Source organism: Arvicanthis niloticus, chromosome 1 (assembly GCF_011762505.2).
Source record: "Arvicanthis niloticus isolate mArvNil1 chromosome 1, mArvNil1.pat.X, whole genome shotgun sequence".
Classification (NCBI taxonomy): Eukaryota; Metazoa; Chordata; class Mammalia; order Rodentia; family Muridae; genus Arvicanthis; species Arvicanthis niloticus.
Window position 1 is genome coordinate 75959185 of NC_047658.1, and position 22519 is coordinate 75981703.

General features: G+C 38.9%; 1 protein-coding gene across 1 annotated transcript; it reads left to right on the forward strand.

The window, feature by feature from the left end:
- The first annotated feature begins 11050 nt into the window (after positions 1-11050).
- LOC117722547 (olfactory receptor 5P56) lies at positions 11051-17228 on the forward strand. Its single transcript, XM_034521769.3, has 3 exons — positions 11051-11204; positions 11399-12067; positions 15477-17228. Exon 3 carries the CDS (start codon positions 15494-15496, stop codon positions 16424-16426), a length of 933 nt encoding a protein of 310 aa, XP_034377660.1. The 5' UTR covers positions 11051-11204; positions 11399-12067; positions 15477-15493; the 3' UTR covers positions 16427-17228.
- Positions 17229-22519: the final 5291 nt, after the last annotated feature.

A 22519-nucleotide genomic window follows, 5' to 3' on the forward strand; every position in this document is an offset into this window, starting at 1 on the left:
ATCCAAAGGGACTGATACCAAACAGTATCTGGCAAATGGATGTTACTCATTATAATGAATTTGGCAAGCAAAAATATATACATGTATGTGTAGACACATACAGTGGTTTCATTTATTCAACATTACAGACTGGAGAAGCAAGCAAGCATGTGATCACTCATATGCTTGCTACAATCGCTGTATTGGGTGTGCCTAAACAGATAAAAACTGACAATGGCCCAGGTTATACAAGCTCCAGTTTCCACCAATTTTGTGAAAGATTGGCAATACGACATAAAACGGGTATTCCATATAATCCACAGGACCAAGGTATGGTAGAAAGGGCACATCAAACCATTAAATGTCAATTTGAAAAAATTAAAAAGGGTGAATTGTACCCTACCAAGGGATCCCCCAGAAATATCCTTCATCATGCACTCTTCATTTTAAATTTTTTAACTTTCGATTCTGAAGGAAAATCTGCTGCAGATAGATTCTGGCATCCTGATACCAAAAAGAATTTTGCAACAGTCCTCTGGAAAGACCCATTAACTGGAACCTGGAATGGGCCAGATCCAGTGCTTATCTGGGGAAGAGGTTCTGTTTGCATATATTCCCAAACTGCAGATGCTGCACGTTGGCTGCCAGAGAGACTGATTAAACAAATAGACAACAATAACAAATCCAGGGAGGAGAAACCCCCTGAGAAGCGTATTTTTTCTTCACAGGAAACATGAAGATGCTTCACAATTGCCTTCAAACTGGAACAGATCAACGAGTAAACCTGACTTGGGAAGTTGTCAGTGCTGAAGAAGATATCACCACCCATATCTCCAGGGTGGCTCTATTGGACTCTTGACTCCCTGACTTATGATTTAGTGGGGAACTAGATTGTTTTAGATTTAGTGGGAATTTAGATTGTTTAGACTCAGGAGAAAACCCACTACCACAGTTACTATAGTTTTTTTTGGGTTTGAGATTGACTAGAGCAGGAACAGGGATTTCCTTACTTGTTTTCTTTAGATCAAATCTATGATCAGTTTTGTATTTCTATAGATTTAGGTTTTGATATAAACATTTATAAACAGAATAGAAGAAGCTTACACTTTTTACTCCACTGATAGAGGGAGTTATGTGTTGCCCTTAAAAAAGAGAGTTGCTGTCATAATGACTGTTCAGGCATTGTCAAGTCTCTTGTCTCTTGGGTTGATGCAGTTAAACTGACTGATGGCTTTTGTATGACAACAGATATACACTATTCAAATGAAACCCACACAGGTCTATTATTACAGGCTGGAAGTAGGGGATTGTAAAACCTCTGTCATCAAGACTAATGAGGTATATCCCCTAACTTATGCGCTAAGCCAGACAGTCAAAGACGGGTAAGAGAGCATACCGAGACCCTTGCCCCTAAAAGAAGGGAGGCCTCACCATCCTAAGACAGGAGCTCAACCAATGGCTGTTGAGTATCCAAGGACGGGAAAGGGAGGCTGGGGTCCTTTGTTCCAACCTAGGACAGGCATGGTTTCTGTAAGTTTTCCCAGCCTTCCCTTTTGAAAAATAATTTAAAAAGGGGGACCTGTTGGGGGCCGACTTTTAGCAGAAAGTGGTTATCAGCTTTGCAGCCATCTTGAGCCATATACCCTGACATGAGACTTGGATTACAATAGCCTACAACAGCTGAGCACACTCCGATAATCTTGGTTTAGATACCTTGGGTGTGTGAGATTAAAGGTGTGTGAGATTAAAGGTGTGTGAGATTAAAGGTGTGTAACTTAGAAGTCTAGAGATCAGATTTAGAGACAAGACCTAAGGGCATGATTAAAGGTGTGACCAAAAGGCATGGCTTAGAAGTGAGACATATAAAAGGCAGAGAAGACGGTAGAGAATCAGACACTTTTAGGAGACACTTAGAGGAAGAGAGACTGAAGAATAAACAGGATTGAAACACACTCTGTCTGGTCTCTATTCTTCGAGTCCGCCCTCACCCTCTCTCTTGCTGAACCCCGACCCGCGGACTGGAGCGGCAGCTTGGACCTGGATACAGTGGCCACCAAATGCGGGGCAGCCCGGGCCTCAACATTTTGCTCAGGCCATGACATTTTTTGGCCACCTGAATGTGGGACTAGTGTGGTTCCCAACATATCTAACCTGATCACCATCATCAGACTGGAAAGATTGAGAGTTTTGTTAGGTCATGGGATCTCTAAAACAAATACTGAGAAAGTTATGGTATTAGAAAATAAGATACAGAATTTAAGTCTTCTTTCTTAGTGTAATGGGTTTAGATACACAAGGAGATAGAGATATTTATAAACTGCAGCAAGACAGAAAATACTGAATTGTCTATACCATGAAAGTTCATAGTATTTTCAATGAAGATTTATACTGAAGACTGAAAGCTAACAGCATAAATTAAATGGAAATGAGATTATGTTGTTCTGCATTTTAGATTTTTCCTACATAAAATTTTAGTTACTGTGAAGAAACACTACTAAGAAAATTGAATATATTTGAACAACTGGACCTAAAATATAGATAATAATGAGTAGACATTGGTAGGTTGTTAGGCAACAAGGAGAGAGAAAAAAATCCTCCATGGTCTGGCCTCAGTGAGTAGGTACTCCTGCTGACTCTAGTCTCTTATAGATGGAACTTGGGATAGTTGATATAAAAACCATATAACACACTTAGAAAATTGTTCAGAATTTGACTATACACTTTTCTTCATGGGAGTCGAGTGTGAAGTTCAAGGGTCAAGTAAAGAATATAGAAACCTTACCTACATAAAGATGAAGTCTCTCCAATTTTTCTTAGTCCCACTCTACTTAGCCTTGCCTGGATTGAATGCCTCTTTTTTAGTATACACCCTATACCCTATGAAGGTAGAGCTTTCTTTCTTCCTTCCTTCCTCCTTTCCTCTCTTTCTTTCTTTCTTTCTTTCTTTCTTTCTTTCTTTCTTTCTTTCCTACTTTCTTTTTTTCTTTCTTTCTTTTCTTTTTCCTTCCTCCCCCCTCCCTCCCTCCCTCCCTCCCTTCCTTCCTTCCTTCCTTCCTTCCTTCCTTCCTTCCTTCCTTCCTTCCTCTCTCTCTCTCTTTCTTTCTATCTTTCTTTCTTTTACTTATTCACTTTATATTTTACTCACTGCCCCCTTCTACAATCCCTCTCCCATTCCTTCTCTAGCAGGTGGAGGCCCCCTGGATATCCTCCCACCCTGGCTTTGCAAGTCTCTGCGAGGTTAGGTGCTTCTTCTCTCACTGAGGCCAGACAAGGCAGCTTAGTTAGAAGAACATACCTAAACTCAGGGGACAACTTTTGGGATAGTTGATGCTTCAGTTGTTTGGAACCCACATGAAGACCAAGCTGCACTTCTGCTACACAGGTACAGTGAGGCTATTGTTCTTTAGTTGGTGGTTCAGGCTCTGAGAGCCCCAAACATCCAGGTGAGGTGATTCTGTTGGTCTTCCTGTGGAATTCTTATCTCCTTAGGAGCTGCAATCCTTTCTCCTATTCTTCCATAAGAGTCCCCAAGCTCCATCCACTGTTTGGCTTTGGGTGTCTGCATCTGCCCGAATCAATTGGTGGATGAAACCTTTCATAGGACAGTCATGCTAGACTCTTGTCTGCAAACAAAACTGAATATCATTAAGGGGGTCAGGGATTGGTGCTTGCCCATAGGATGAGTCTCAAGTTGGGCCAGTTATTGGTTGACCATTCCCCCAGTCAGCTTCATCCCCTATCCCTGCATTTCTTTTATGCAGGATAAATTTTGGGTTGAAAGTTTTATAAGTGGGTTAATGTCTATCTTTCCACTGGAGTTCCTCACTGGTTACAGAAGATGGCCTCTTCAGGTTCCTTCTCTTTAATGCTGTGAGTCACAGGTAAGGTCACACTTATTGACTCTTGGGTACCTCCCCATCTAAGGTCTCTGTCTCTTCCTGGAGATGCTTCAAACTTCCTCACTCACAACAGTTTCAGATTTCCATTTGTTTTCATGGCTATGTAGCCATCTCTCCTGTCCTTGCCCACATCTGATCCTGAATCCTCTCATTCTTCTCCCCATCTCTCCTCTCTCACTGATCTCTTCTTCCACGTGCATCTTATGACTATTTTATTTCCCCTTCTAAGTGAGATTAAAGTATCTTCTTGTGCCCTTCGTCCTGTATAGCCCCCTTGAGGTTGTGGAATGTAGCATGGATGTCCTATATTTTCTGGCTAATATTCACTTATAAGTGAATCCGCGCCATGCATGCCCTTTTGGGATTGGGTTATCTCACTCAGGATGATATTCTCAAGATACATTTGTTGGCTGCAAAATTCATGATGTCTTTACTTTTCACAGCCAAATAGTATTCCTTTGTGTAGATGTACCACATTTTCTTTCCTTTTTTAAAATTATTAATTATTTTATTTGCTTACATTTCAAGTTTTGTCCCCCTTCCCAGTCTCCCCTCTGCAAACCACCACCCCATTCCTCCTCCCTTTTGCCTCTAAGGGGGTGATTCCCTCATCCACCCACCGACTCTTGCCTCACTGCTCTAGCATCCCCCTTCACTGGGGCAACGAGCCTCTATAGGACCAAACATCCCTTCTACTAGAGAAGGCAGTTCTGTGCTACATATGTAAAGGGAGCCATGGGCTGATTCATGTATACTCTGGTTGGTGGTTTAGTCCCTGGGAGCTCTGAGGGATCTTGTTAGTTGATATAGTTGTTCTTCCTATGGGGTTGCAATCCCCTTCAGTTTCTTCAGTCCTTTCCCTAACTCTTCTATTAGGATCTCTGGGGTTCAGTCCAATGGTTGGCTGTGTGTATCTGTATCTGTCTTAGTCAGGTGCTGGCAGAGCTTCTGGAAGGACAGCTATACCGGGCTCCTGTCTGAAAGCATTTATTGGCATCAGCAATAGGGTTTGGGTTTAGTGTCTGAGCATGAGATGGATCACAAGGTGGAGCAATCTCTGAATGGCTTTTCCTTCAGTCTCTGCTCCATTTTTGTCCCTGTGTTTCTTTTATACAGAAAAAATACTGTGTTAAAGATTTTGAGATGGGTGAATTGCCACATCCCTCAACTGGATGCCATATCTATCTACTGGAGGTGGTATTTTTAGGTTCTATCTCCCTGCTGTTCAGTAATGTCATTCCCATTGGGTCCTGGGAGCCTCTCACTTCCCTGGCATCTAGGACTTTCTAGTGGCTCCCCCCCATACCTGACCTGGCTACATATTCATTCTACTGGGCCTCTGGATTTCTCTCCTATCTCTTCCCATACCTGATCCTCTTTTTTCCCTTCCCCCTAAGGTCCCTCCATTCCTCTGCCTCCGGTGATTATTTTGTTCTTCCTTCTAAGTGTGATTGAAGTATCCACACTTTGGTCTTCTTTCTTGTTAAGCTTCATATGGTCGGTGAGTTGTATCATGGGCATTCTGAGCTTGGGCCTAATATCCACTTATCAATGAGTGTGTCCTTTTGGGTCTGGGTTACTTCACTCAGGAGGATATTTTCTAGTTCCATTCATCTGCCTGAAAAATTTGTGCAGTGGTTGTTTTTAATGGCTGAGTAGTTTTCCATTGTGTAAATGTACAAAAATGGCTGAATATAAAATTAACTCAAATAAATTAGTAGTCTTCCTTTTTACAAATGATAAACAGGCTGAGAAAGAAATTAGGGAAATGACATACTTCACAATAGCCACAAATAATATAATATATCTTGGGGATAACTCTAACAAAACAAGTGAAAGACCTATATGACAATAACTTCAAGTCTCTTAAGAAATAAATCAGAGATCTCAGAAAATAGAGAGATCTCCCATGCTCTTGAATTGAAAGAATTAGTATAGTAAAAATGGCCATCCTACCAAAGGCAATCTACAGATTTAATGCAATCCCTATTAAAATCTCACCACAATTCTTCAAAGACATGGAAAGAACAATTCTCAAATTTATCTGGAAAGGCAAAAAACCCAGAATAATCAAAACAATCCTTAACAATAAAATAACTTCTGGGGGAATCACCATCCCTGACCTCAAACTTTTCTACAGAGCAATAGTAATAAAAACTGCATGATATTAGTACAGAGAAAGACACATTGATCAATAGAATAGAATTGAAGACCCAGAAATAAAACCACACACTTATGATCTTTGACAAAGATGCCAAAAATACACAATGGAAAAAAAAAGCATCTTCAGTAAATGAATGGCGCTGGTCTAACTGACTGTCTGTATATAGAAAAATGAAAATAGACCCATATTTATCACCTTGCACAAAGCTCAAGTCCAAGTGAATCAAGGACCTCAACATGAAACCAGATACACTGAATCTAATAGAAGAGAAAGTGGGAAAAAGCCTTGAACCCATTGGCACAGGTGAAAATTCCTAAACAGAACTCCAACGGCTCATGCTCTAAGATCAAGAATTGATAAATGTGACCTCATGAAACTGGAAAGCTTCTGTAAGGCAAAGGACATAGTCAATAAGACAAACTGGCAACCTACAGATTAGGAAAAAATCATCACTAGCTCCACATTTGATAGAAGATTAATATCCAAAATATATAAAGAACTCAAGAAGCTAACCACCCAAACTCCAAACAATTCAATCAAAAAATGGACCATATAGCTAAACTGGGAATTCAAACAGAGAAATCTTGAATGGCTGAGAAGCACCTAAAGAAATGGTCAAACTCCTTAGTGATCAGAGAAATGAAAATCAAAATGAACCTGAGATTCTACCTTAAACCAATCAGAATGGCTAAGATCAAAACCTCAGGTGACAACACATGTTGGTGAGGATATGGAGAAAGAGGAACACTCCTCCATTTCTGGGGGGATTGCAAACTGGTACAACCAATCTGGAAATCAATCTGAAGGTTCCTTAGAAAACTGGAAATAGATCTACCTGAAGACCCAACAATACCACTCTTGGGAATATACCCAAAAGATGCCCCACCATGCTACAGGTGCACTTGTTCCACTATGTTGATAGCTGCCTTATTTGTGATAGCCAGAATCTGGAAACAACCCAGATTTCCCGTGACAGAATGAGTACAGAAAATGTGGTTCATTTACACAATGGAATACTACTCAGCTATTAAGAATGAGAATATCCTGAGTTTTGCAGGCAAATAGATAGAACTAGAAAATATCTTGTATGAGGTAACTCAGACCCCAAAGGACTTGTATGGTATGTACTCACTAATAAGTGGATATTAGTAAAAAATAAATAAAAGTGCAGAATAACCAATATACAGTCCACAGAACTCAAAAGAGTAAAGCTGAAGGGCCCAAGTGAGGAAACCTCATTCCCACTGGGGAAGGAGAAGAAAGCAATCGTAAGTGGGGATGGAGAGAGGGACCTGGGAGGGAATGTGGATGGGCTTGGATGAGGGAAAAGGATTAAAGCCCTGAGGGCCAGCAGAAAGAATGGAAACAGGAAACCTCTGGAGGTAAGAGGTTGGGGGAACCCTCCAGAATGCACCAGAGACCTGGGAGGTGACAGACTCTCAGAACTCAAAGGGAGCGACCTTAGATGAAGTGCCTGAGAGTAGGGAGAAGGAACTTATAGAGCCCACCTCCAGCAGGAAGACAGGGCATCAAATGAGAGAGGGGGTTTCCATCCCACAGTCAAAACTCTGACCCATAATTGTTCCTGTTTGAAAGAACTGCAGGGATGGAATGAAGAGGAGCCTGGAGAAAAGAAAATTCAGTGACAGGCCCAAAGTGGGATCCAGTTCAAGGCGAGTCCCAAAGCCTGACACTTATTACTGAGGGTGTGGAGTGCTCAGAAAAAGAGACCTATCATGAAGACCCAGCAAGGAGCTGAAAGAGTCAGATGCAGATATTTGTACCCAACCAATGGACAGAAGCTGATGACCTCTGTGGTTGAATTAGAGAAGCTGAGGAGGAGGGTGACCCTGTAGGAGGACCATCAGTCCCAATTAACCTGGACCCCAGAGATCTTTCAAACACTGGACCACCAAAAAGGCAGCATACACCAGCTGATATGGGACCCCCAACACATATACAGCAGAGGACTGTTGGGCCTGTGTTCAATCAGAGATGATGCACCTAACCCTCAATAGACTGGAGGCTCTAGGGAGTTTAGAGGTCAGGTGGGGTGGGGGTGGGTAATGGGGGGTGGAGAAAGCCTGGTGGAGATATGAGGGTGGGTTGGAGGTATGGGATGTGGAACAGTCGGAGGGTGGACAGGGATGAGGGAGTAAAATGTGGAGTGTAAAAAAATAGTTTACCTGATATTTATTTATCTTTGGTAAGTGATATCTATCTAGAAAATGGTACATTTTAATATTTCCCAATTTTTTATAGTACAGGCTTTTGAAGTAAGGCCTAATGATTCTTTGAATTTCCTCAGTATTTGTTGTTATCTTTCCCTTTTCATTTCTGATTTTGTTTCTTTGGATACTGTCTGTCTTTTGGTTAATTTGATTAAGGGTTTGTCTATCTTGCTGATTTTCTCAAAGAATCAGCTCTTGGTTTCATTGATTCCTTTTATTGTTTCTAACTGGCTGATTTCATCCCTCATTTTGATTATTTACTGCATTCTTATCCTCTTTGGTGTGTGTGCTTCTTTTTTTCCCAGTTTTTTCAGGTATACTTTTAGATTGCTGGTATGAGGACTTTCTAATTTTGTTAGACATTTCCTCATAGCACTGCTTTCATTGTGTTCCATAAAGTGGGGTATGTTGTACTTTCATTTCAATTACATTCTAGAAAGTCTTGAAATAGCTTGTTTTCTCTATGTAGAGGAGGATGGCCTTGTTGGGCATAGGTGGGAGAGGAGATCCTTGGTCCCCTGAAGGCTGGACATTGAGTGGGGGGATGGAATTCAAGGGTGGGGAGGTGGGAGTGTGGGGTAGGTGGGGGCACATCCTCATAGAGGCAGGAGGAGGGGGGTGGGATAGGAGGTTCCTGGGTGGAAGGGAATGGGGTAAGAGGATAAAACTTGAAATGTAATATATAATATCCAATTAAAAAATTAAAAAATTAAAATGGGTAACAGAGTTAATCAAAGAATTTTCAACTGAGTAATCTCAAGTGGGTGAGAAGCAGGTAAAGAAATATTCAACATCCTTAGTCATCAGGGAAATGCAAATCAAAACCATCCTGAGATTCCTCCTCACACCAGTCAGAATGGCTAGGATCATCAACTCAGGTGACAGCAGATGCTGGCAAGCATCTGAGAAAGAGGAACTCTCATCCACTGCTGGTGGGATTGCAAGCTGGTACAACCACTCCGGAAATCAATCTGGCAGTTCCTCAAAAAAAAAATTGGAAATACTTCTACCTGAAAATTTAGCTATACCACTCGGCCATATGGGTTACATCACTCAGGATGATATTTTCCAGTTCGATCCATTTGCCTGCAAATTTGATGAAGTCATTGTATTTAATAACTGAGTAATACTCAATTATGTAAATGTACCACATTTTCTGTATCTAAATTTCCATTGAGGGACATCTGTGTTGTTTCCAGCTTCTGGCTATTATAAATAAGGCTGCTATGAATATGGAGCATGTGTCTTTAATATATATTGGAATATCATTAGCTGAAATACCCAACAAAGGGGAGATAAAACCTGTAGAGACCATATCCAGCAGATAGGCACTGCCCCCACTTAAGGGATGGGCCCACTCACCCACCCATCTCAAAAATTTTAACCCAGAATTGTTACTATGTAAAGGAAATGCAGGGACAAAGACTAGAGCAGAGACTGAAGGAAAGGCCATCCAGAAACCTCCCCACCTAGGGATCCATTCCATCTGCAGACACCAAACCCAGACACTATCGCTGATGCCAAGAAGTGCTTGCTGACAGAAGCCTGATATAGCTTAGCTATTCTCTGAGAGCCTCTGTTAGCACCTGACCAATACAGAAGCAGATACTCCCAGCCAACCATTAGTCTGAGCCTGGGGACCCCAATGGTAGAGTTAGGGAAAAGACTGAAGGAGCTGAAGGAGATTGCAACCCCATAGTAAAAACAATATCAACTAACTGGACTGGCCCACACTCCTCCAAGAGCTCCCAGTGACTAAGCCACCTACCAAGAGTACATATGGTGGGGCCCATGGCTTTAGGTACATATGTAGCAGAGGATTGCCTTATCTGCTATCAATGGGAGGGGCCGCCCTTCGTCCTGTGGAGGCTCAATGCCCTAGTGTAGGACATGCATGGTATGTACTCACAAATAAGTGGATATTAGCCAGAAAAAGTACAGAATACCCACAATAAAATCTACAGAACTCAAGAAGTTGAACAAATCAAAGGGCCCAAGTGAGGATGCCTCAATCCCACTTGGGAAGGAGAAGATAGAAATCATGGATGGCAGAGAGAGGAAGAGAGGGACCTAGATGGGAGTGGGGACAAGGAGGAGAAGATGGAAATATGATCAGGCGTTGGAGGGTGGTGGCAAAAGTGAAGCCCTGAAGGCCAGCAGAAAGAATGGAAATAGGCAACCTCAGGAGGTAGGATGTAGGGGAACCATTTAGAATGTACCAAGACCTAGAAGGTGAGAGACTCTCAGGTCTCAAAGGGAGGGACCTTGGATGAAGTGCTCTACACTGGAGAGGGCTAACTTGTAGATGCTACCTCTAGTGGAGGGACAGGGCATCAAGTGGAGGGATGGGGTTGCCATCCCACAGTCAAAATTTCTGACCCATAATTGTTCCTGTCTGAAAGAACTGCAGGGACAAAAGTGGAGAAGAGCCTGAGAGAAAGGAGCTCCAGTAACAGGCCCTAATAGGGATCCAGCTCAATGGGAGGCTCCAGGGCCTGACATGTTTCTGATGTGTTGGTGGGCTTGAAGACAGGAGCCTCGCATAGCTGCCCTTTGATAGGACCAATAAGCAGCTGAAAGAGTCAGATGCAGATACTAGCACTCAACCAATAAACAGAAATTGGGGACCCCTGTGGTTGAATTGGGGAAAAGTTGGGACAGGCTGTGGAGGAGAACAGCCCCATGGGAAGACCAACAGTCTCAAGTGACCTGGATCCCAAGATCTCTCAGACACTGAGCCACCAACTAGGCAGCATACCCCAGCTGACATGAGGTCCCAGGCACATATACAGTAGAAGACTGCCTGGTTTGGCCTCAGTGAGAGAAGATGCACCTAACCCTTGAGAAACCTGAAGCCTCAGGGAGTGGGTACATCTGGTGGTTAGTGGTATGTGTGTGGGGATATCCTCTTGGAGACAGGAGAAGGAGGAGGTATGAGATGGGGAGCAGTCAGTGGGGGCAGATCAGGAGGGGGATGAAGACTAGACTGTAAAAAGGGATTAATGAATAAATTTTTTGATTCAATGGTTATTATAATTGCAATGTAATATCACATTATCTCAAACTAACCAGATAAATTATTACTTTTAATGTCTAATATTCTTTGTTGTATGTTTCACTTCCAGTAAACCAAAGCAAAATAATTCCATTGTATGCTGTTATGTGGGTATCACCTGGGGAGGGCAAGTAAGGAGTTAGTGAATCATCTGGTTCTATAGGCCATTTCTGTATAAGAAACCCATGGACCTTTTCCTTAAGAGGCCAGTAACAATAATCCCTGAAGGTTTGCCTGGTTTGATTAAGCCATTCTCCTCCTCATTTAACATGCACACAAAGACACCCAACCTAATATTTTATACATGTGTGTATAAATATTTTATACATGTGGCTAAGCTTCATGACCAGTGAGTGCACTAATGCAAAGTATGCAGATACTGACTTTCTGTATGTAAATAAAATACACTTCATAAAGTCCTCTTTGGATTTCAGTTTCAATATTGATTTTAAGTTGTAAATGAAAGACTGATGGACTTTATTAGGATGAATTTTTCCATAACTTAAGAAGAATTTGAAAATTAGGAAAGTACTTTAAAGAGTTTAAACTCTTGATCCTTATGGAAACCATGTCCTTAGCAATAATCACTGTGCAGTGGTTTCCTGGCACATGTAGACCAGGATACATAAGGCATGTGGGTACTGCGTGGATGAGCTACGAAACCAATATTGTTGCTGGTCTTAAGGAGCTGAGCGAGACAAGAAGAGGAAATAATAAGAAACAGCCTGATTTCAACTAGGTAAGGTTCACTATTCTATCTCCTCTATTTCCCACCACAGTGACTGATCCTTTGAGGGAAAGGATATTTGAGTGGTCAGCATTCCTGATCTCAGATGATAAGTATGAAAGCTGGTACAGAGTTCTAGATATTGATTGTCCATTGGAAAAGCAAAGCAAAGCAAAGCAAATATTAGTCTACATATAATGCATTTGAATAGGAGAGTTGAGAACTGTGGTCTCATAGGTACTGCAGCACTTGTCTTATTTTTAGATTTATGGTAAAATTATCTGACATATTGAAAGCAAAATTATAGTCACAAAACTACTAAATAATTCTAAAGCTACCCACACTTTATTTTATTTTTATTAACTGAAGAGCTGCTGAATCCTTGTGTGTGTGTGAATAAAGACCTCTGGCATTTCAGAAATATCTTTTCCTTTAATCTTAGAACAAAAAAATCTGTTCTCTCATTGTTAAGGTTAAAAAATATACTGAGCATCAGAGTTTAAGTGTCATGTGACATTTAATAAGTTAAAAATAAGAAATTTAGTAAGTTTAATATAGATGACTTCTGTGTCTGCCTTCTTGCCTTCTCTTACAATTCCACAGTCAGCACCAAAAGACTAATGTGAATCAGAATGAGATCAGAGTTGTATTTTAAAACTCTGCTTGAGCCACAAGGCAGACCAGCAAGGGTGCTTGGTGCCTGGTCTGTTCTTCGGCTCTTAGTAGGTTCAGTCTGAAGAAGACTCTAAGAAAGCTGGAAAACGTGGCACAGGTGGAATGGACAAAGAGTTTGTTCATGGATGCTTTCTTTTAGAAGAGTAGAAGCAAAGGAGGTGTGACAGGTTCCAACATCTCAATAATTTTATCTAGAAAGTTGAACTTTTGTACCATTAAACATACAGCAAATTATCAGTAAGTTTAAAAGATGAATTTCTAATGACAGAGCTAACATTGAAGGCATCAAGCTATCTTGTAATATAGTAACTTAAACAGGAAGATATATTAAAGAAGAGACAGGGTCTTGGATATTGATTCATTGGACTTCCGAATTCACCAAGTCAGTGGATGAGTTGCACCAGCAGATGGATTATATATTTATTTACTGTGAGAAAATGTAAATGAATCTATACATTTACATTTTGTATGTAAATGTATAGATTCATTTATAAAGTAGTAATTATTAATAGTAGTAATAGTAATAATTAGTAATAGTAGTAATTAGTAATAATAGTAGTAATTAGTAATAAATGTCCATGTATACATCTATAATATTATAATATTATTATAATATTATTATAATGATATTAGTAATAAATGTATACATGGACATTTATTACTAATATCATTATATCTGGTAAATGTGTAACTCCTTAAGAACTGATAATATTATAAGCAGACTATTACACTTATATGAATATCATACCATATTTAGGGAGATGAAAAATGTTAATACCTTTAATAAAATGCAGCCAACAGAACCCATCAATGAATCATCAATGAATGAATGAGAACTATTGGCTTTAGTAATTTCACTATTGTAAATATTAGTGGTAAATATACTATGAAGCACAGAGCACACTTCTTTCAAATTTCTGCCTTTAGAAAAACAACTAAACATGGAATTATTTAAATATATCTGAATCATGCAGGGTGACACATACCTGTTATCTCATATTGAAGAAGACGTATCACATTTGAGATGAGCTCAGGCTAGTCTATGTATAGCAAGACAGTTTTTGAAAAAGAGCTTTCTCTCTCCATATGACTTTCTAAAATGCATATTAAAATATTTAAAAGGTACATAGAAAGACATGTAGTAAATATCTATTGATTGAAATGGGATAGGAGGTTCCTGGGTGGTGGGGAAAAATGGGGTCAGGTGATAAAATCTGAAATGTAAATATAATATCCAATAAAAAATTAAAACAATATGTGTTAGGAACTATATGTCAAAGAAATTTTCAAGTGTTTTCTCCATGTTTGTCATTTATTTTTTTATTTAAAAATTGGGAAAATGAGACATGAATTTTATTGCTTTATAATATATTACAAGAAATATTTAATTTCTGAAGCCTTGTTTTCTAGGCAGGGAACATAAATTACATGCACTCTTGCTTTGCCAGAATCTACTTACTACACTAATCATGCATAAACTCAAACAAAAATGTTTAGCACATTTCTGCCTAAATACTGGGTGTTTTTAAGACAAAGATAAAAGTTATTGATGAGAACATGTAATATTTGAGGAGAATGAAATGCAAACAAGTCAAAAACCATAAACCAATGTGTACTGGGAACTAGGGTATCTGTAGAAGCAGATGTCTGCAAAAAGAAAGTGAACCAGATCCATCCAGATGACTTGGAGAAGGTTTTGTAAAGAGAATATTGAAAGCTAAGGCTGTGGTGGACATCAGGTTAATGTGAGAAGTGCATGAAAGGATGGTGAGATACTCAATTAAATGCAGGGAGAAGTCTGAAAGAATAGTGAGTATTGTGCAAATAACATAGTTCATCATTAAGAACTAAGAAATATCAAAAGAATTAGTTTTTGGCATTGAGTTCTTTTTATTAGAAATAATTCATTATGTCATAGCATCATAAACTATAAGAAATTAATGTGAATTAGATGGTAAATATGCAGGCAGAATAAAAATAAGCAGAGATTTAAGCCAAATGTAGACAAAGAGAATAGAAAAAGGAGACAAAAATACCGAAAACAAATTATACAAAGCAATAGGATTTTACTGAATGAAGTACAATGTGAGGAAGATGGCCAGGAAGGCCATGTAGTCGACATGACATTGTGAATGAATGAGATGACTGGAGAGGGGCCTTGGAGAGTTGGCTCAGCAGTTAATAGCAATGGCTGTCCTTGTAGCAGAAACATTAAACTTCCAGTCTGACACGGTGGCTCACAACTGTCTATAACTCCATTTCCAGGAAATTCAATGCTCTCTTCTAATCTCCATGAATAAGACATGCATCTGATATATAGACATACACACAAACAAAACAATACACAGAAATAAATACATAGAAAAAATATAAAATATTGGTGGAGAAGTTAAAGACTATGGAATGACAAAGTTTGAGGTGTTTATGGTATTTCTAATTGATTTGAGCATGAGGAGACTCTCAAGAGATCATTAAAATTATGGACCTCGACACTGAAGGAAAGATCTCTGAAGTAAAGGTTTAAGGGTACTTTGTATAAAGAGAGAAAGGTAATAAAAAAGGTGAGACAATTATATACAGTTTATTCAAAGAGGAAAGAACAAAATCCCCAAGTCTTCAAAGTATAGATATTTGTATTTGATCAAAGGAAGAAATTATAATTTTATCTGTGGAATAATAAAAGAAAAACATAAGAAACATTGAAAAGCAATACCAAACTAAATAATTTCTTATTTCCCTCAACAAGGAAATTTCATACCTGAGATGAAGGTTCAAAACCACACCTTTGTGACAGAGTTCATTTTACTGGGGTTAACAGAGAATTCTACACTGCGTGTCATTCTATTTATGATATTTTTAGGGATATATGCTATTACTTTAATGGGCAATTTCAGCATCATCAGTTTAATAAGAAGCTGCCCCCAACTACACACTCCCATGTATCTGTTCCTTAGCCATCTGGCTTTTGTGGACATTGGGTTTTCCACATCAATAACACCTACAATGTTTACAGGATTTCTTGGACATGGAATGGCACTCTCTATAGCTGCTTGTGTAGCCCAATTCTGCATTGCAGTGACATTTGGGACAGTTGAGTGCTTCCTCCTAGCTGTCATGGCCTATGACCGCTATGTGGCCATCTGCTCTCCCTTGCTCTATTCAACACATATGTCCCCCAGGATATGCTGCCTTTTAATTGGAGTTTCATATGTGGGTGGCTGTGTGAATTCATGGACATTTACTAGTTGTCTATTGAGTCTGTCCTTCTGTGGACCAAATCAGATAGATCACTTTTTCTGTGACTTCCCTGCTGTGTTGAAACTTTCTTGCTCAGATGTCTCCATTATTGGAATTATTCCTTCTATCTCTGCTGGATCCATCATTGTGATCACAGTGTTTGTCATAGTGGTGTCCTACACCTACATCCTCATCACCATCCTGAAGATGCGCTCTACCGAGGGCCGACAGAAAGCCTTTTCCACCTGCACCTCCCACCTCACTGCAGTCACTCTCTACTATGGAACCATCACCTTCATTTATGTGATGCCCAAGTCCAACTACTCTACTGAACAGAACAAGATATTGTCTGTATTCTACACAGTAGTGATCCCCATGCTAAACCCCCTCATCTACAGTCTGAGAAACAGAGATGTAAAAGAAGCTCTTAGGAAGGCCATTGTCAGAATATTTCCATAGACTGTAAGGATTTTATATATGCATGACATTATTAGCACCTAGTAGTTCTACTCAACTGATTGTGGAAGTTAAAAGTCCTATTCCTTTGCATCAACTTTTCCCTTAATACACTTGTATATAGGAAAAAGACACTTTGGTATCTTCTCAAGTTATAATAACACAGCAGTAATTATTACTACTATAAAATTCCTGAATATGTCAAGATGTTTTATTTATTTTGTTTATGAAGCAAACAATAATTTAATCTTGCCATTTTATGCACATGGTATAAATCAATTACATATGGAATCCATTTATTCTGAAAAATATACAAATAAAGTGGCATTTGTTTTGTGTTATTTTGCAAAACGACTATCAGGACAGTGAAAAATAAATGTTGGTTTACCATATAATCATCAAGGAACAGAGATATAAGATTAATATCAAAACCCATAGACTAAGAAACCAATAATCTTTTTTTTTGCATTTAGCTTGTATAATAATTTTATCATCCTGTCACTTTAATTTGCACTCAATTTACAGAGAGGGAAATCAGGCAGTTTCTCCAGAGAGATGTAGAGCTATTCCCTCTGATTCTATGTTCCATGTAATATAAATGTTGATTCAATTTCTTTGGTTCTGTATTTCACACACTTGACCTATATTATATGATTATAAATCTAATGTTGTGAGCACTGTTAGGATACACAAAATTTGTACAAGATAATCAAGCCTTATTTAGTACATCACATTAATCTTAGGAAAATTCGTTTTATAAAGAATGTCTAGTTTATGCACACAATAACCACGTTAGACCTAGGAAAACTGCCCTGATTCCCACTTTTAGGGAAATAAAGTCTTTTTAAAAAATTTTTATTTATTTATTTATTTATTGGTTTTTTTTTCGAGACAGGGTTTCTCTGTGTAGCCCTGGCTGTCCTGGAACTCACTCTGTAGACCAGGCTGACCTTGAACTCAGAAATCCACCTGCCTCTGCCTCCCAAGTGCTGGGATTAAAGGTGTGTGCCACTACTGCCTAGCGGGAAATAAAGTCTTAATATCACACTTATACAAATTTTCTAGCATTCCAGCCATGTTTAAATACTCATTAAGTTCAGACTTCCGAAATAATGGTATATGTACCCATTTTGAAGACCATTTTATAATCAAAGTATTTTGATTCATTTTCCCACAACTGTATCAATCTGGGTCTATGAAGAAATTAGGATTCAACAACCCCTTGATATAATAAATTAGAGATGATGCTACAGGTTACAGTGCACAACTTTTTTGCAAAAAGTATCTTTTCACCTGACATATCAATCACCTCATCATTAGACTGGAAAAGCAAGGTTGAAAATGGCTTTCACATGGGAAAACCAGAGAACAGACTGAAATTAGTGTTCGTTTTCTTTTAAAGCAAGATTTAGCATCTGATTACCCAGGGTAATAGAGCTGGGGATATCAGGGTTTGGAGATATTATTTTAATAACTAAGAGGAAGAGAAATATTTGTGATTTAGTAAGGGAAACTACAGAGTACATACATTAGAGGAAAATACAGAGCAAAAGAAAAATAATAATAGATACAAATGCAAAATTATGATGTTATCCTAACCTTAAAACTTGTGACATCTTAATATTTATTACTTTTACAAGGATACAACATTAAGACAAATAAATTATGGAAAGGACTTGTCACACAGTGAAAATGGAAACTTTGTAGCTATTCTCTGATAATTAGGAGGGCATTGCTTCTCCCATTCATGGAGAATTAGCCTCTTGTCAGAAAGAAAATCTCTGTGAGCAAGTCAAGTTTCATTTTTCTTCAGTGAGCACCTTGCACAGAAAAGGGATTTAGACCTCCAAGGGCTATTTTGCTAGTATTTTTGGAGACATGTCTGTTTAACATGATCCCTATGGTTATTAATAGCAGATATCATGCTGGTGAGGAAGCAATCTATTATCTCACCTAAAATAATCCATATACTATTTTGAAGTCCTGTGTTTCTTTACCCAGAAATGTTTGCACATTTACACATATGATTTAAATAAGAGCACATAGATCAGAGAGTAGAAACTTCTTTTAGAATTATAGAATAGCATTTTCTTTAAGAAATAGTACTCAAGTTGTTCAAGATTTAAGCTCAAAAGTCCCTGTGATCAAATGTATCACTCAATATTGTTCATGAATATAACTAATGCAAGCAGTATCTGATTTAAAGAGCCATATTAATATCCCCTACAAGGCCTTTCAGTGGACCAGCCTGTAAGCGAAGTAAACTACCCTGATAGCTTTATGTTAAAGAACATAATCAATTGTATGGCCCCAAAATTATTGTGTACAACAAAATGAAACACATTCAGATGCTTGGCCTTCTGGAACCTCTCCAGAGAGCAGTAGAAATGATGTCTGAGAATGTGAACCCTCAGTAGATGTAAAGAAGACTGCATCTAGTGCAAATCACTCAAATATTTCCTATACTTGGCTTCTCCCTTACTGGCTAGTGGAATGCTTATGGTTATGTTGTTCTACTATCAGATTGGAAGAGGGCCAACATACCTTGAAAAAAGGCTCAATACCTCTTATAAATTCTGAAATAATTTTATTCACCTTTAGCAAAATAAAGAATGAACGAAACTAATCATTTCATACTTTCTGTTCTGCCCATCAAATCTAGTGTTCCATTTCAATTTGTTTGAATGTTTATAAGGAACTACTATCCTAGCATATTGACTCCACTGAGGCATGTAAGGTATCTGTTCTCTACACTGAATATTCATTTGGGAAATGAAGGTTTTCAATTTCACTACATAGGAATATAGTCAATGCATGTTCAGATGGAAGTCTAGCAACACTATAATGAGTCACTTTGTTTCATAAGACTCTATCTATCTATCTATCTATCTATCTATCTATCTATCTATCTATCTATCTATCATCCATCTATCATCTATCTATCTGTGTGGCTATAGTTTGCTCCTGGACGTGGGTCCTGTTGAGCTGAGTGTGGGTTCTGCATGTCTGCCACCGCCAAGGGGCTAGGGCCATGGCTCAGAGGGCACAGGTGCAGGAACTTGACTATGCTCACTTCATGTTCTGCTGGGCTGTGAGAAGCCACAGGTCTCCACTCTGGGCAGGGGAAGAATGCAGTCTGAGACCTTGAGGAGTCGGAGCTCTTGGGTTGTAGATCTTCAGGACAGGGAACATCTTGGGGACTGGCTGGTCTCAAGCCCTTGGTCTCAGGCTGTGGAAGGACCAAAATAGGGCCATATGGGCTGGACTGAACCGCAGCTGATCAGTGTGACTCACTTGGCTGGGTCATGCCTAGGTTTCCATGGCTGGGATTCAGAGAGATCCTTGGTGGGAGATTAGGTGGCAGCTCTGTAGTTGAAGGCCTTCTCCACAGTACCCCACGGCAGGCCCCAAAGATGAGAGGTAGTCCATGGTTTTAAAATGTTTATTTTCATGGTGGAAAGTGGATGAAGCTGTACCCCATGTTCTTAGGGTGGGCCTGAGGTTAAATACCTTTTGCAGGGAGAAGGGCCTGGGAAGGAATGCTTAATTGGTTATGCTCTCTGGCCTTTAGGTATCTCATGAATATGGAGATGTCTAGAGGCTCTGCAGCCTGTAGTTAGTCCCTCTACTTGTGCTATGTGACTGATGGCCACAAAACTCTCTTTGGGAGGGGCTGTGGAGGGCTAAAGCTAAATGAAAGGAACCAGGTCCCAGGAGCAAGGCCGAACACCAAACACCTACCATCCCTTTAGAGTCTCCAGGGTTCAAAGCCTGCACTCGACCAGGTACCGAGCTGCCTCCCACAGCCCACTGCCCCACATCTATCTATCTATCTATCTATCTATCTATCTATCTATCTATCTATCTAATCACACTCATAAACTTATTTTCAAAGGGCCAAACAACAGTGGCCCCTCGGATTTGTCATGTTTCAGGAGAGCCGTTTTGTTTTTTTTTTTTTCATGATGCATGCAGGTACTCAGGCTCATCCTTACTATATATAGTAAGTAAGTTTCTTGGCCAACGGGTACATTCAATTATTCATTCTGCAAAATATTCAACCTCTAGCTATTTATAAAAGTTAATTTAATAATTCTACTCATAAAACCTTATTATAATTCTATGTAAGCACTCTGCTATTAAATGTAAGTAGAAAAATTTTGGGGTAAGATGAATTATTTGTTCAAGAAGAAATTAAAAACTAATTTTGTCCATTAAGCATTTACTTTGTAGAAGCACTAAATTGGCCTTTTGCCTATTCAGGCTAATCCTGTCTGCTCATGGTAACTTAGGGGACTATAGACTGCTTGTTTTAGCCAAAGCCAAAACTGTTGCTGAGTTTGAGAAGATGAGCATATAAAAAGGCCATCACAATAAAAGGTAGATATTTGGTTGAATTAGGCTTGCATTTTTATTCATTCTTAATATTATAAATGACAGAGCTTTGAAAGAAAATACATTTGAGTGGTTGGAGTTTCTGATACATGCTCAGAAGCATGAAACTACAATGCTAGCATATAGACTCTGCGGAATCATGTAAGGCATCTGTTTTGTACATTGGATATTCATTTGATAAACAAAGGTCTTCAATTTTAGCATAAAGGAATAAGTGTTTCAAGGCATGCCACAGTCTGTGCATGACCCATAAGCAAAAGGGTAGAAAGATAGAGTAGAAAGCTCTAGATATTTAGTATTTAGTGAAGATGAAGTGGCAGTTAAGAATCAGTCAGTATATTACATATATATCTATATATATCTATATCTATATCTATATCTATATCTATATCTATATCTATATCTATATATATATATATATATATATGGCATAGATAAGTATAGGAGAGTTATCAAAGACTATACTTGCTTATTGTGGATTTATGTATTTATGTTAAGGTCTCTTGACATGCTGTAACATTATGATGCTTTTCAAATAATGTAATCATTATCAAATATCTACCAGTATTTATTTAATTTTCATTTAATTAAACATGTTCAGGATATTGTGTCTTCAGGGGAGCAGACTAGCTAGCAGTCTGCCCCAGCAGAAAGTACCAGGCTGAAGGGGAGTGGTATTCATTTCTCAACCCAATGTATGAACAAAAGTCTTTCTCATATTATGTATATCATTTTCAATAATCTCATGAAAAAGATGCATTAGATACACAATCCCATTGTATAAGTATGGAAACTGATATGCAAAAAGATCAGCAATCATGTGTGTGCCAGCATGGATTGAAATTGTAAAACAAAGCCTCTATTTGTTCAGCTTCATTCTGACAAGCTCTGCAGTTAATAGAACATCTGGTTTTATCTTGAGGACTTTAATCCATTGGAGTTGAGCTTTATGAAGAGTAATAAAATATGAATCTATTTGCATTCTTCTACATGCAGACATCCAGTTAGACAAGCACCATTTCTTGAAGATGCTTTGTTTTTTTCCCCATTTTATCGCATTGACTTCTTTCAGAAAATTGGAAATAGATCTACCTGAAGTCCTAGCAATACCACTCTTGGGAATATACCCAAAAGATGCCCCACCATGCCACAGAGACATATGTTCCACTATGTTCATAGAAGCCTTGTTTGTGATAGCAAGAATCTGGAAAAAAAACCCAGATGTTCCAATACAGAAGAATGGATACAAAAAATGTGGTTCATTTACACAACGAAATACTACTCAGCTATTAAGAATGAGGACATCTTGAATTTTGCAGGCAAATGAATAGAACTAGAAAATATCATCCTGAGTGAAGTAACTCAGATGGTATGTACTTGCCAATAAGTGAATATTAGACGAAAAAAAGAAAAGAAAAAAAAAAGAAAAAAAGAAAAGAAAAGTACAGAATACCTAAGATACAGTCCACAGAACTTAAAAAGTTCAACAAACTGAAGGACCCAAGTGATGACTCCTCAGTCCCACTTGGGAGGAAGAAGAAAGCAATTACAAGTGTGCAGGAAGGAAGGGAGAGAAAGTGAACTGGGGGTTGGGAGGAGAGCAGAACCTGATCTGGTATTGGGTGAGGGAAAAGGACTAAAGCCCTGAGGTCCAGCAGAAAGAATGGAAACAGGCAACTTCAGGAGGTAGGAGATGGGGGG